At 48.6% G+C, this 12,225-nt stretch overlaps 1 protein-coding gene across 1 annotated transcript in view; it reads right to left on the reverse strand.

The window, feature by feature from the left end:
- Positions 1-12,225, reverse strand: part of CFAP206 (cilia and flagella associated protein 206) — a 236,876-nt gene that overhangs the window by 132,572 nt on the left and 92,079 nt on the right. The window contains exons 7-8 of the mRNA XM_029595447.1: positions 11,845-12,057; positions 8,844-8,963 (exon numbers count right to left, since the gene is read on the reverse strand). Of these exons, the coding sequence (XP_029451307.1) occupies positions 8,844-8,963; positions 11,845-12,057 (333 nt within the window). The remainder of the gene's footprint in view (positions 1-8,843; positions 8,964-11,844; positions 12,058-12,225) is intronic.

The raw sequence follows: 12,225 nt of genomic DNA on the forward strand, positions 1-12,225 counted from the left end.
GGGTCCCCCTTCAGTCTTGTTTAAAAGCTACAGGCAGTGCCGAAAAATAAAATAAGAAAACGTAATGAACCCAACACCTCGGGGCGGCGGGCGGGTTTCGTGAGGACTAACATCCTGCTGTCCTGTGAGAACACCTGTTACAGGTAAGCAACATTTGCTTTCTCACAGGACAAGCAGGATGGTAGTCCTCATATATGGGTAAGTACCGAGCTGAGGATGTCCGAGAAATGCACCAAATGTATCCAGGTGTGCAAGGCACTAGGACTAGGATAAAATTTGGCCGAGGGCATCCTGAACCCTAACGGGCAGGCGGAAGGGTGTTGGTACGTCACGTTATAAACAGGTTACGAAGGACAGTCTGGCCGAAGATGGAATCTTGTCTTCCGGCTTTGTCCAAGCAATAGTGGGCTGAAAAGGTGTGGAGAGAACTCTAGGTGGCAGCCCTGCAAATGTCAGAAAGCGGCACCGATCGTAGGTGTGCTACTGAAGTTGCCATGGCCCTCACAGAATGTGCTTTAACACGGTCTTGAAATGGAATGCCCGCTTGCTGATAGCAAAAGGATATGCAGTCCGCTAACCAGAAGGAGAGAGTCTGCTTACCCACAGGCTGCCCTAATTTGTTAGGATGGAAAGAGATGAACAATTGAGTGCTTTTCCTGTGGGCAGCTGTACGGTCTAGGTAGTACGCTAGAACCCATTTACAGTCAAGGGTATGCAAAACCTGCTCTCCTGGGTTGGAATGGGGCCTGGGAAAAAAGGTAGGTAGTATGATGGATTGATTTAGTTGAAAATCCGAAACAACCTTGGGTAAGAATTTAGGGTGATGTGGACTACTGCCCGGTCCTACAGACGTTTAGTGTAAGGCGGATAGGTAACTAGGACCTGTGATTCACTAACTCTGTGAGCTGAAGTGATTGCCAAAAGGAAAATCACTTTCCATGTGAGATATCGAAGTTCACAGGAGTGAAGAGGCTCGAATGGTGGTTTCATGAGCTGACCCAAAACCAGGTTAAGGTCCCAAGAAGGGGCCGGAGGTCGCAGTGGAGGCTTGAGGTGAAACAAGCCTTTCATAAAACGTGTTACAAGGGGTTGTACTGATATAGGAACATTCCCGATACCTTTATGGAAGGCGGCTACCGCAATGACATGCATTCTGATGGAAGAAGTTTTTAGACCTGACTCTGATAAATGCCAGAGATAGTCCAAAAACTTCGTGATTGGATAGGTAAAAGGATCAAGGGACTGAGAAGAGCACCATGACATGAACCTGTTCCATTTGTAAGAGTAAGCTTTTCTCGTGGAAGGCTTCCGTGAAGCAATCAAGACACGGGAAACTGGTTCAGAAAGGTTAAGTGGCTGAAGGATTAACCTTTCAACATCCATGCCGTCAGGGACAAGGCATGAAGATTGGGATGGCGGAGGCACCCGTCATTTTGAGTAATCAGAAGCGGGTTCTTTCCCAAGGGAATGTGCCTGCGAATGGAGAGATCCTGCAGTATTGGAAACTACACTTTACGTGGCCAGTGAGGTGCTACCAGGATCATGGTTCCTTGTCCTGACATAACTTCACAAGAGTCTTCGAGAGAAGAGGAAGTGGAGGGAATGCGTAGAGTAGACCAGTTGCCTACGAGAGGGAGAATGCATCTTTGGGCTGAGAGTGTTTGCTGCGAATGAGAGAGCAGAAGTTCTCTACTTTGCGATTTTGAGGAGACGCAAAGAGGTCTATCTGAGGATATCCCCATTGTTGAGAGACCACTCGTGCGGTTGAAAGATGCGACTCAGCTTATCTGCCAACACATTGTCCACTCCCAGCAAGTAGGTGGCCCTGAGATACATCGAATGGGAGGGAGATTCCGCCCATATCTGTGCAGCTTCTTGACACAGAAGGAAGGAGCCCATGCCTCCCTGTTTATTGATGTACCACATGGCCACCTGGTTGTCCGTCTGGATCAGGATAACTTGATTTGAGACACAATTCTGAAATGCCCTGAGAGCATATCTGATTGCTCAAAGCTCCAGGAAATGTATTTGGTGTTTGGCTTCTTCTGGAGACCAAGAGCCTTGTGTCTGCAGATTGGCCACATGGGCTCCCCATCCGAGGTGGTGAGAATTAATTGAGGGTCTGGAGCCTGAAAGGGCAAGCCGTGGAGGAGATTGACCTGATTTTTCCACCAGGTTAGAGACTGACGGAGTGAGTAGGTTACGTGGACAATGGTCGACAGGGGCCGAATGCTTTGAGTCCATTGAGACTCCACTGCATGACTCTCATGGCCAAATGGGCCATTGGTGTGACCTGAACTGAGGATGCCATGTGTCCCAGGAGGATGAGAAAGTGGTGTGCAGTCGCGGAGTGCTGAGACTGCAGCTGGTGTGCAAGAGACACGAGAGTGAGGGCTCACTGTCGAGGCAGGAAAGCCTTTGCCTGCAAGGTGTCCAAGTCTGCCCCAATGAACGACAAGGTTTGAGATGGGACTAAGTAGGATTTGTCGTAGTTGACGAGAAATCCAAATGAAATTAGAGTGTGTAAGGTTAGATTGAGGGACAACAGAGCAGTTTGCTGAGTGGGAGCCCTGATTAACCAGTTGTCTAGATAGAGGTAGACGTGAACACCTTGGGTCCTGAGGAAGGCTGCAACTACTACGAGGCATTTTGTGAAGACTCATGGCATAGATGCTAGGCCGAATGGAAGCACTTGGTATTGATAGTGCTTGGGGCCTACTAGAAACCACAGGTATTTGCGATGGGTTGGAGTTATCGCAATATGAGTGTATGCATCCTGGAGGTCCAGAGAGCAGAGCCAGTCTCCTCTTTGTAGAAGAGGAAGAAGCGAGCCTAAGGTTACCATCTTGAACTTCTCTCGCTGGAGGTACTTGTTGAAGGCCCGTAGGTGCAGAATAGGACGAACGCCTCCCGATTTTTTGGGGATTAGAAAGTACCGGGAATAGAATCCTAGGCCATGCTGAGAGTAGGGTACGGGTTCTATTGCCTTGAACTAGAGAAGGAGGGAGACATCTTGATACAGATGGATGGAGTGATCGGATGTTCTCCACATCGGTAGAGGTGGGGAGTCCGGTGGCACAGAGAGAAAGTTCAGATGGTAACCCTGAGCAATTATTGCCAGTACCCATTGGTCTGAGGTGATTGAGTGCCATATGTTGTGGAAGCGGCACAATCGACCTCCCACTGGTATATGAGGCAATGGAAGCTGGCTGCTGCTCTCTAGGTGGAAGTCAAAAACCTGAAGCAGGCCCTGGCTGAGGAGCTGCTTGCGGTTTTTGTTTATGTGTTTGACGAGACTGTGCTTTTTGAAAAGGTCTCGTGGCATGGGATCTGGTTGGTGGCGGGTAGGACTTCTTCTGGCGGAAGAATAACTTTTTAGAGTCCTTTCTGAAGGGCTGTTTAGAAGAATGATGGTCCTTAAGTTCCGCCACCGTCCGTTGAATCTGTTCACCAAACAGATTATCTCCTACACAGGGCAGGTCGGAAAACCTGTCTTGTACCTCAGGGCAAAGATCAGAAGACTTAAGCCAGGCCCACCTTCTTGCCTGCAGATACCCTTGTAGCTGTCATGGACCCTGCCCGCGGGTTCCCCCCCCCCCGCGAGCAGGCACTCACTATGTTGCTGTCTTCACCCAATGCGGCACGGACACCGCTGATGTCGGGCCTTTCTGTGTGGCTGGAGCCGCGGACTTTCCTGCTTCTTTGCGGCCCGGAGGCCGCCCGTATTGTCCGCTCTTCACCGCGGCCGGAGCCACGGACTTTCTACCTTCTTCGCGGCTGGGAGCTGCCGCTGTCTTGATCTTCGCGGCAGGAGGCTGCATCCCCAGGCTCGATTGGCAGCTGGAGCCGCCCCCGGGGCTTCCTGCAGCGGCTGGAGCTGCTGCCGGCATCAGGGCCTGCCTCCAGGCCCAGCCCTGTTGCCTCTGATGCCAACGTCCATGCAGGCCGCTGTCCGCGGTCCTGCACAAGCTCCTGCTGCTTCCCTTAGGCGCCGGCGCGCGTCTCTCTTCAATATTTAAAGGGCCAGACACAGGAAATGTGCTGGTCCCACCTAAGGACCATTTTGCGCCGCCATTTTGCAAATGGCGGCGCAAAATGGCGCCGGCTGAAGACAACACGATTCGATTTCAGGAGGCTGTTTCGGACTCCCGCTGGACCCCCAGGTAATTTAAGGCATTTTGGGGGGGTTCGGGAGGGTGGGGGATTTAATTTAAAGTGTCGGGAGTGGGTTTTAGGGTGTTTTAGTGTGCCGGCTCACGATTTTAACGATTTTCACGATACTTTAAACACCCAAACGGCAACAATACGATTCCCTCCCCCTCCCAGCCGAAATCGATCGTTAAGACGATCGAGGACACGATTCACATCTCTACCAAATAGGTAGTGTCAGCTTTTCTGTGGACTGGAGCAATGGAGCCAGGATGTTCCCAGTTCTTCTTTAGGAGATCCAGAAGAACCTGGTGGATAGGGATGGAGGTTATTACTTTGGGTGCATCCAGGAATTGGAGCAACTCCATCATCTGATGCCTATCATCCTGCTCAGTGTGTAATTGGAAGGGAACCAATTCAGACATTTCCTTCACAAAATTTATAAAGGAAAGGTCCTCTGGAGGAGAACGCTTTCTACTTTCAGTGGGTGAAGGTGGTGAAGGCAAATCATCGGTGTCTGGTGAGGAATCATCAGTCCAGGTATCATAGGGATCAGCCCCTGCCCCTCTAGGATGTAGAGGGGGACGGGATGGTGGGATACCTGAAGGTCCTGGTCTAGGCTCCGAAGGAATCGAAGGAATAATTGGAGGCACCGATGAAGGCACCGGCGCAGGCATCGAGGGCATCGATGGATGGCTTGTTGGCGCTGACGGGTGTATTGGCACCGATGGTTGGATCGGTAGCAATAGACTTATCGGCGTCGATGGCTGAGGCAGAACTCCCGAAGGAGGAATGCAAAATGGTGTTTCTCCTCCCAATGACAGAGTGAGCGGGTAGGGCACCGGCGCCATCGGTGACCCAGGGTCCATCGGTGGAAAAGCAGCAATGAGCGCTGTCCAATGCGGCAATGAGCGCTGTCCTGGAGAGCAGCGGTGCCACCGCTGCTGGAATCGGGTCAGTGATCGGTTCCGCAATCGGTACTGGTGTCGCTGCCGGAGGAACCTGAAGTCGTTGCATCGCCTTGTCGATGGCCTCCTGAACCATTCGGTTCAGTTCTTCTCGGAGACCTGGAGCAAGTAGCCCTGGCTCCGGAACAGAAGAAGGAGGCAGAGGCATAGCCGGAGGGATCACCGTTAAAGATGGAGTGGCGGCTCCCGATGCCCTTTCGGGTGAGGGTTGCCTCGGTGACCCGGTCGCTGAAAAAGTCGGTGCCTTTTCTGGACGGGGTTTCTTCGACGGCGGCTCAGATGATGGCGAAGTCGATGATTTCGCTCCCTCGATGGTCCAAGACTTTCTATGCCGGTGGTGATGTTTATCTCTACGATCCCCTTGGTCCTGAGGGGGAGTAGAGGGTTTCGAAGGCCGAGATGTCGTCGATGCCGGATGGTCACCAGCCAGTGGTCAGTGCTGGCGCGAAGTTGACGGTACCGGTTCTGACGACGCCGCCGTCGAAGAAACCCCGTCCAGATGCAATGGACGGAGGTAGGGTTTGAGCACGGAAGTGAAGTTCCATTTTCTCCATTCTGGCCTTGCGACCTTTAGGTGTCATAAGGGCACATTTGGTGCAGGTCAAGACATTGTGCTCTCGTCCAAGCACATTACAAAGACTTTATGGGGATCTGTGATGGACATGGTGCGATTATAGTCCGGGCACCGACGGAACCCCAATGCCATGGCCATGGAAAAAAATTGAGCCGTGGTACGGTCGAAGGCCAGTAGGCTACGAGGGCCAAACTCGACGGTAATCGACGGAAACACGGGTAAAAACTTACCGGATACCGCGGCTTGAAAAAGTTAGAGGGACCCCTGTGGGGCAAATTAACTTTTAGTAATTCCGTGAGGAAAATTCCTGTCAGGAATCTCTGCAGAGCTCCTTAACCACGAGGCTACTGCTGCCCGGAAAAAAGAAGACGGAAGGGGGACCCCTGCTGGCTGTAGGGTTAGTGCCATGCTGGGCATGCCCAGTAGGGGCCAGTCAAAGTTCTGGAAACTCTGACAGAAGTTTTCCGTGATTGGGCTCCATCCTGTGATGTCACCCATATGTGAGGACTACCATCCTGTTTGTCCTGTGAGAAATCCCCATATAAAAATCCATTCAGTGACTGGTTTCCAGTTCTGCGGGGTAATGGAACAATCTCAGAACTAGGTATCCTCATACAAATGATGCAACAGATAAGCACAGACATTTCTGTCCCTTGATACAATCTGAACTGTACACTATATAACTGCTTCTGTGGCAGGGCAGAGTACCATTTTAATCAACTGGAAAATAAAATCAATAGTACGTAAAAGATATAAAGAGAAAAGAAAGAAGATTGTATAGACATATGCATTGCTGATCACAAAAATTACCATACATACATTTGCATCTCCTATTTGCGCAGGCCTCTGATTAGGAGTAAAATAGTGCATGAATGTTTGAAAATAAAATGTATGAGGGTTGTTTTGATGCCCTCACCTAAACATACCTCTGGAAATGCCCTTTCCTAACCTGACAAAGTTTGCATGCTGTGAAAACTCACGCATACCTTTAGCTAGACACACAAACTAGCAGGTCTATCCAGTACCGAGCGGTAGGAAGAGCTGCGTTAGTGCCCGGCGCACCTGCGGTTGCCGCACGCACAGTGCAGCTCACCTACCGCTCGATCCTGAACAATAATTTTATGCAAATGTAAACCGCGTCTAAGAAGGGTCTGTGAAGCGTTAGGCCCGCGCAACCCATTTTACTGGATAGAGCGCCTATACAGTATCCTGGGTGCGCGGGCCTAATGCTTCACGCCACGCTGGTATCTGTCATTTCAAATGTCATTTGAAATGACAGATACCAGGAAGTCGGGACTGCCAGTCCCCCCTCCCCTCCTCCCGAAGCAGGGCACGAAAAGCAGCCTTGCTCCGGAAGGAGGGGAGAAGGGACTGGCAGTACGAAGCGGCGAAGCGACTTACTTTTTGCACCCCCCTCCGGACATCGGACGACCTCTCCTGCCTCCAGCTGCTAGCGAATATGGACGCCTGCAAAAAGTAAGTTGCTTCGCCGCTTCACACTGTCAGTGTCTCTTCTTCCCTCCTCCCGGAGCAAGGCTGCTTTTCGCGCCCTGCTTCGGGAGGAGGGAAGAAGAGACACTGACAGTGTGAAGCGGCGAAGCAACTTACTTTTTGCAGCCGCCATCGGACCTCTCCTGCCTCCCGCTGCGCGACTTACTTTTTTTTGCAGCCCTCCGGCCATCAGCAGGAACAGATCGTGGCTCCCCTGCCTCCCGGGGAAGATGGGGGAGGCAGGGGAGGAGGGAAGAAGAGACACTGACAGTGTGAAGCGGCGAAACAACTTACTTTTTGCTTTTACGTTTTTTTCGCTTTTTTTTTTGCTTCGGGAGGAGGGGAGAGGACTGGGGCTGCCCCAGAGACCAGCACCCATGATCGCGGCCGGGGCAGGTGAGCGGGGGCTGGGGGAAAGCTTGCCGCCTACCCTTACCCCTGCCTCTACCGCAGGGGTAAGGGTAGGCGGTAAGTTAGCAGGTTAAACGCGCGACAAAACGGCAGGGAAAGATAGCAATAGTCGGGGCGCGGGTTACGGGATGCTAGGGAATAGCTAATTCGCTAGTTTGCATGCAATATACATGCCGCGTGCGGAAGGGGTTGCCCGGGGATTTTAGGACGCGGTAGGAGTAGGTTAAAGGGGATTCGGGATCGCAGGAAGGGCTAACGCGGGTTAGGAGCGGGGTAAATGCGGCCGCACTTTACTGGATAGACCTGTAGGTCAGTGTACCCTGGTAAATGCTTTTAAACTGCCCTCTCAACTTACACTTTAAATCCACAACAAAATTAATGGGGCAATTTTCATGACCATCCATATAGGTGCAAAGTCCATGGATAATTTTTACAAGCTTACTTTCCTTCTGAAAACTGTCTAGGAAAAAGTTTCCACAGAGATCTGCCTCAGCATTTTCTGCAGGGGGTTTTTTTTTCCCCATGAAAAACAATGCTCATACTTTTGAACTGTGCGCACTGTTGTCTCCCCCAACTTAATCCCACCTCCAATCCGCCAAATTTGCCCTAGGTAAAAGTAAGCGCATTGATGATCCCCATGCATACTTATACTGGGAAAAAAAGAGTAGGAAATTTTCAGACTGGCTTTGACTTGGGTAAATAGCTTTTGAAAATTACTCTGCCCAAGAACTTCTTATTATTACTATATTCATATTTAACCTTGTTTACCTTCAGTAAATTGAAGAAATTTAATGTCCTTCAATTCAAAGGAAATATACAGGGAATATCTAGGCAAAGTTATTTATTTTGTGGGAAAGAAATGCTGTATAAAGAGCAAAATATTTCAGATGTATGCACCTGCATGAACTGCAGTAAAAGTAGAGTGAATATTCTGAGAAAAAGAAATATACTAATTGATGATCAGGCAGCTTTCCTCTATCCTTGGCAGCTGTAAATGAAAGAATAAGGGAAAGGACTGGCTCAGATTGCTATGATTCTAGAAAAACAAAAGAAGCAGAATTAAATATTTTGGTTCCATATTTATTCAATTACATTAACTAGTCATATTTTGTTAAAACAAAATTCTCTTTCACAAATATTTTGTCTCATTCAGGACAGCATGCTATGGGAGTTTAAGAGAAAGGTGTAGTTCTTGCATGAAAATAATTTGAAGGTTAACACTGATGTTTTAAAGTAGTTTTCATACTTACATAGACCTGTGCAGTAGGTACAGCTATCTTGGATCGAACGGTGTTTTTTAATTGTTCCATCTGTATTTCTAGCTCTTTTTCCATCATTTCCACTTGTTGTGCACAGGTGATCATATCTGACTGCGAACACAGGATACTTTAGGATAATATGCCCTAAGATTCCAAAATATCCTGACAGCTAATACTAGTTTGTGGAAGACATAGTATCTGAAAACTTGTAACTTCTTTGGTTAAGAATGTTATGGAAGAGGTGGGAAACAGAGGCTGTCCCTACACAGCTAAACATCATTAACTCATTTCATACAAATGGCTTGGAAATAGTCAAGGCTGGCAAAAAGGAAGGGCAAGAAGGGTGGTGATCATCCTGGGCATCAAACTGGAGGGAGAGGGGAGGAAATGGAAAGCACCACACTGCCCTTTTGTGTCAGTCTGCAAGTCCAAAAGGGAAGGGGGCGCACCGAAAGCAACCCTTAACAAGGATGCTATTTTGTCCAGCAATGGCCTTGGAAATAGCAATGTGTTTTGGTTATCATCAACTTGATTCAGATACAGCCCAGAGACCAAGAGGTAAATGGTTCCCCAATCCTGTACAAAGTCCCTTGAACAATGCAGTCCCTCTATTACAGACCTTGGAAAAAAAAAAGATACTATGCACCATGCCATATTTTAAATGTTCACATGGAAGTAGCATTATGCATCCTATATTATACAATTTTACTCTTAACTTGCTATTTTTAGAATTCTTTAAGCAGCTGCTCTGACATTCACCTGAAATCCCGGCACCATGCAACTATGCCCACAACAGTGTCACCAACTACTCAAAGAGACTGGATCCAACTGGTTTATATTTTTGGAGAGATCATAAATGACACCACACCCAGCATGAATTAGATCCCTTTCTAAGGCCTGGATTTATCAAAATGCACTAAATGTCGCATGCGATAGAAAAAGGGGCATGTTAATAGGCAATTACCTATGTAAAGTTACTGCAAATTGCAATAACATTTTTGCACTTTGAGATAAGTGCCAGAATTGTGGAGAGAGGGAGAGAGTCCATCAAGCTAGATTGAGAGAACATTGCACAAATATCATCTTTCACTGAGTTTCCTCACTCCAAGGGTCATCAAATCTTCACAAGAGAGCACTGTTCTGTTCATACGTCTCACTTTGAATGTCAAAGTGGCCCCTAACCCCTACACTAATACCTAAACCTTACCTCGAGTTACTAGGTGAGCCTCCCATAGAAATATAAATACCTATCTAGGGTCAGGGCACTATGGCTAGGCTCTCTCTCTCTCACTCTTGCTCTCTCTTTTGTAGGCTGGTGCTCCAGGAGTTTAGCTATCACATGGTTTAACACTACTGAAAAAGGTGTAGCAAAAATTGGCATTAAAGCCATGAAATAGGGCTTTGCAAAACAGTAAATCCCACCCTAACTCCTCCTCTTTTTCAGATTTGCATTGCACCATACATTAAAGGCGTATCGCATGCGAAAACACCTTATAGCATTTTGATAAATGACCCTCTAAGCTACATAGTTTGCGACAAACTTGCTGGTTCCTAGGAATTCAGGGGAATTGCAAGGAATAGGCTTACTGAATTTTAGCTCTAGCACATTCAAAGGTGAATTTGTAATTGATACTAGGGATGTGAATCGGGCTTCAGCCGATTGAAAATATCGTCGATATTTTCAAAATCGTCAGAAATCGGTGGATCCCCCAAAACGATAGGAAAACCCCACGATAATGATTGTGGGGGTTCCCTTATCGTTTTGGGCGAGGGAGTGAAAACGGCACACAAAAATAACCCTTAAACCCACCCCGACCCTTTAAAACTAACCCCTTAACTTCCTCCACCCTCCCGACGCCCCCAAAAACTTTTTACAATACCCGGTGGTCCATTGGGGGTCCCGGGAGCGATCTTCCGCACTGGGCCGTCCTCCCGCTCCCGGGCCGTCGGCTGCCACTAATCAAAATGGCGCCGATGGCCCTTTGCCCTTACCATGTGACAGGGTATCCATGCCATTGGCCAGACCCTGTCACATGGCCAGACCCTGTCACAGGCAGCCCCTGTGACATAGTAAGGGCAAAGGCTATTGGCGCCATTTTGATTACTGGCAGCCGATGGCCTGAGTGCAGGAGATCGCTCCCGGACCCCCGCTGGACCACCAGGGGCTTTTGGAAAGTCTTGGGGGACCCTCCTGACCCCCACAAGACTTGCCAAAAGTCCAGCGGGGGTCCGGGAGCGACCTCCTGCACTCAGACCGTCGGCTGCCATTATTCAAAATGGCGCCGATAGCCTTTGCCCTTACTATGTCACAGGGGCTACCGGTGCCATTGGTCAGCCCCTGTCACATGGTAGGAGCACAAGATGGCGCCGGCCATCCAGTGCTCCTACCATGTGACAGGGTCCGGCCAATGGCACGGATACCCTGTCACATGGTAAGGGCAAAGGGCCATCGGCGCCATTTTGATTAGTGGCAGCCGACGGCCCGGGAGCGGGAGGATGGCCCGGAGCGGGAGATCGCTCCCGGGACCCCCACTGGACCACCAGGTACCTGTAAAAAGTTTTTTTGGGGGGTCGGGAGGGTGGGGGAAGCTAAGGGGTTAGTTTTAAAGGGTCGGGGTGAGTTTTTTGTTTATCGGCTCGGGCGCAGCCGATAAACAAAACTGCGATCGGGCCCAATGCAAAAAGCCCACATGTGAATCGGAACCGGAATCCGAATCGATTCCTGTTCCGATTCACATCTCTAATTGATACTACTTGCATATGGACTTCAGAAATACAGTTCAGGGCACGGCAGCTGTGGTTTTCTTGTGCCACCTTTATATAGATTACACGGGAAATCATACATAGTAGGCAACTGAAATCTATTGGGATGTCCAAGCCCTGGATTTGTGATTACTAGCCTTTATTACTTATGTAAAAGCTTTTAGATTCTGTGCTCCATAGGACAAAAACAGCAATAAAATTATTCACAAGGAATGGCTTTCTTTTTTACCAGAATAATGTGTAAGAAGACCTCATGTTGTCTCAAATTGAAAACTGCTTTTTTCAGCAGAGGCTTTGTATCCTCCATGCTTTCGTCTTGGCTTTCCTCTAGCTTTTCAAGGATTGCTGTATACTGATGTGCCAATTCCTGGGTTGCTTGCAGATTGGTATCAATGTGCTTGGTGGCTGCCGGAACTGCTTCATTCAGAATAGAAGGCACTGTGTATACAGATTTAAGAAGAGATGTAGATACAAATACAAGAAAATATACTATAGATTGAGTAGAAGAAAATTTAAAATCAGCTCTTATAGTTACTCAATTTGTACTTCATTGATTTAATTAGAGAAGAAATGTATTTGTTTTCCATAAATGGGGTTCTCCGTAGACAGC

The sequence above is a fragment of the Rhinatrema bivittatum genome, chromosome 3 (assembly GCF_901001135.1).
Source record: "Rhinatrema bivittatum chromosome 3, aRhiBiv1.1, whole genome shotgun sequence".
Taxonomy (NCBI): Eukaryota; Metazoa; Chordata; class Amphibia; order Gymnophiona; family Rhinatrematidae; genus Rhinatrema; species Rhinatrema bivittatum.